The sequence below is a fragment of the Rhipicephalus microplus genome, chromosome 3, assembly GCF_043290135.1.
Source record: "Rhipicephalus microplus isolate Deutch F79 chromosome 3, USDA_Rmic, whole genome shotgun sequence".
NCBI classification, from domain to species: Eukaryota; Metazoa; Arthropoda; class Arachnida; order Ixodida; family Ixodidae; genus Rhipicephalus; species Rhipicephalus microplus.
This window is the reverse complement of record NC_134702.1, coordinates 132,110,567-132,113,467: the sequence shown is the minus strand read 5'-3', so window position 1 is coordinate 132,113,467 and position 2,901 is coordinate 132,110,567. Positions and strand designations below refer to the sequence as shown.

General features: G+C 44.5%; 1 protein-coding gene across 1 annotated transcript; it reads right to left on the bottom strand.

The window, feature by feature from the left end:
* Positions 1-1,139: 1,139 nt before the first annotated feature.
* Positions 1,140-2,406, bottom strand: LOC142802643 (uncharacterized). The gene is made up of 5 exons (XM_075887628.1): positions 2,293-2,406; positions 1,898-2,210; positions 1,556-1,800; positions 1,278-1,487; positions 1,140-1,214 (listed from the first exon to the last, which is right to left on the bottom strand). Exons 1-5 carry the CDS (start codon positions 2,404-2,406, stop codon positions 1,140-1,142), a joined length of 957 nt encoding a protein of 318 aa, XP_075743743.1.
* Between the last annotated feature and the right edge of the window lie 495 nt (positions 2,407-2,901).

Sequence of the window (2,901 nt, the reverse complement as noted above, 5' to 3'; positions counted from 1 at the left end):
GGTCCTTCGCAGAGTGGATCGTCACACGTAGACCTTCTGCCGTGCTCTTGCTTAAGAAGCCGAGCCCTCCTGCATGGGCCTCCCACTGGTCGAGAAATTCCAGCATGTTGTCAAGTGCACTTTCTTTAGTGCTGCCACGTCTGAAACATGAAAAGTATTTACGTCTTCACATGAAAATGAGCCCAGTTGGTGTACATACCTCAGAGCTTTTGCTGGAAACCGCGACGTCATGGCGTCAATTGTTTGAGCCATCATGTTGATAAATACTTTTGTTGGCTCCAGATTTGGGTACTGTTGCTCAATTTTTTCTTTGTGAAAATCCATCGCGTGCTCAACTGCGCTACTGAAAATATAAAAAGCCAGATTGACCCTCATCTTTTCGAACCCACTAGGATATATGTGAGAACGTGTTAACTTGGGTGCAACTTTCAATGTGAAGGGACTGCTGTCGACCTTCCAAGTCATTGCCACATGTTCCCAAAGAACCTGCAAGAGTTCATAATGGTTAGTAAACCAGCTTTACCAGGTACCCAACATTTCAAAATATTATGAGAATAAAATAACACGCTTACTCGGCCCTTGTGTGTGTTGAAGGCATGCTTAATCATGATGTTTCGCACACATTTCACAAGATGAGGGAAGTCCGAAATAAAATGGAGGAAGCGCTTGTCGTCGCATGGATGTGTAAGCTTACATCGTACATGTTTAGCATTTCCATGAACACCCATGTTGTGCCACATGGCATGGTTCCATGACGCGCCGTCCGTGCAGACGTAGTCCACATAAAGATTAGCTTTCTCGCACAGAAGAACTGCTTCTAAAATTATCTTTGTCAGCGTTGGCGCCTTCACATTTCCATTCGAAGCAAAGACCCCTGTAGAAAAAAAATATTGCAGGTATGAGTGCAATTACAGAAAATAACAGTACTTTGATAAATGCTATTTACCAATTATCTGCGTCCATTTGCCCACAAAAGGCTGAAACATGACGACTAAGCCATGATCAGCCTTTGTGTGCTTGTCCTGAGCTCCAGTAAATTGTCCAAGGTTTACGAAGCCTTCAATATCCATGGATGACTTGAGGTCCAGGTGTGTAGAAAGTTTCATCTCGTCTATAACGAGGCCGCCATGTCTGTTCATTTAATTCATTTCACTAGCCTTCTCCTTCACACACTCAAGAAGCTTGCGACTAAAGCCATAAGATGCCTTGAAGGCCTGCGAATGCAAGATGAGGATGATTAAATTATGCTGAATAAGAAAAAAATTGTAATCGTATACCTTGATGTACTTTTGGAGGCAGAAACGGCTTGGAAGTATAAGGATCTTATGGGCCCTGAGATGCTCGTATAAGCTCGGGCTGTTGATCTTTAAAACAATGCACTCTAAGAGCCACGCTTTGTCGTATCGATATCCTCGCATGGATTTCCGCTTCGATGCCTCAAAACATGCTCGGACTGCATACTGCTGCTTTTTCGGAAGCTGCTTGATCTGAAACAAATGCACGAAACAGGAAGCTTTATTTATGACGCTAAATATGTAAAAATACAGCACCTTACCTTTGCCTCAAAGCTGTTTTCCTTGATAGAGGAATTCCTTTGTTGTAACGTTCGTACGACCTCATGAAGGGTGTGCACTTTCTTACTCCGCCGCCTCAAAGTGCGAACGGCACATTTCAATCTCCTTCCCGCTGTCTTTACCAATGGGCGTCGCACCTTATTTTTTAAGCGCAGCAAACGAGCCATGAGGATTCGCCTCACTTTTCTGCACTTCAGACACCGCTGAGGCATATGGGCCGGCATACCTGGAAGAAACAACAAAATGGGCGACATGTGAAGTATATGAAATAATTTTTCACAGTTGTGATATGCCCAAGACGTATGTACCAAAACACAACATACCTTGTGACACAGATCCATCACACACAGCGGAGAACAGGCCATTTGCTGACAATGTTGTGCAGTCAGACACATCTAATCGCTTAAACTCGCTGGTATTTCCCACTCCACAACACACAGAGAGTTTTTCTGCATACACCAGAAGCTCTTGGGCCTCTTCCTCAGACTCAACGGTGCGCTGACAGTGAAGGTGGCCAGCCAGGAAAATGGTGCAGGAGGGTGAATTTCGCTCTCCAATTTCGAACACAGCTATCTTGTTGAAGGCAAGCAACAGGAGGTACTTTGTTTTTATGATGTTCAGCTGTTTGGTAACTCGCTATGTTTTTGTTTTGGAATGTCTGACGTGACCAATACTCCGATGGTAGTCGAAGACCAAAAATGAAGTGTTTCCGAGGTACTTCATCGTTGACTATGTCCAGTTTGTCATGAGGAATGAGCTGAACCAATTCGCGTTCTGAATCGTCAATGTCCTCGCGGCTCTTCTTTGCAGGCACGGAAGAGCTCTGTCCCATTCTCCTCTTCCTCTCTTTTGGCAGAGTTTTCGTCATATACTTTGGAAGGTTCGGGAAAATTGTTGGAATAGCACTCTCCTTAGGGGCAGGCACATCGCGTGGTATATGGACCTCCTTTCCATTCACAATGTGCACGTAGTGTCTCATGATAAACCTGAAAACATAATAAAAAGTGAGCGTAGCCTCTGTAATGAAGACACTTCGGATTTACAAGCAACGAAACAATTATTAATGCATGTGCTGCAGCGTTAGGTGACACACATCTAGCCGCGGGTCGATGGAGGCAGAACGCAAAACGCGCCCACGTGGAGCAACATGCCAATGTAAGTACAAGAACAACCGATCATCTGAATTAGTCTGGCTCTTTCCACTGCACTTCTACTGCTCATGACCCGTGTGTCACACCGGGTCAGTGTGTTAACTTGTAGAAACCTCAACTTTTCTATATGCTTAAACATGTACGAATTCCATACGTACCTTGGGTCAAAATGCCTT

Excerpts from the sequence above, each read along its gene's own strand:
- LOC142802643 (XM_075887628.1), bottom strand. The coding sequence starts at position 2,406 with ATGGGACAGAGCTCTTCCGTGCCTGCAAAGAAGAGCCGCGAGGACATT. Across the intron at positions 2,211-2,292 it reads TGGACATAGTCAACGATGAA|CGAGTTACCAAACAGCTGAA; the intron begins GTACCTCGGAAA and ends ACAAAAACATAG. Across the intron at positions 1,215-1,277 it reads GCCTCCAAAAGTACATCAAG|GCCTTCAAGGCATCTTATGG; the intron begins GTATACGATTAC and ends TTGCATTCGCAG.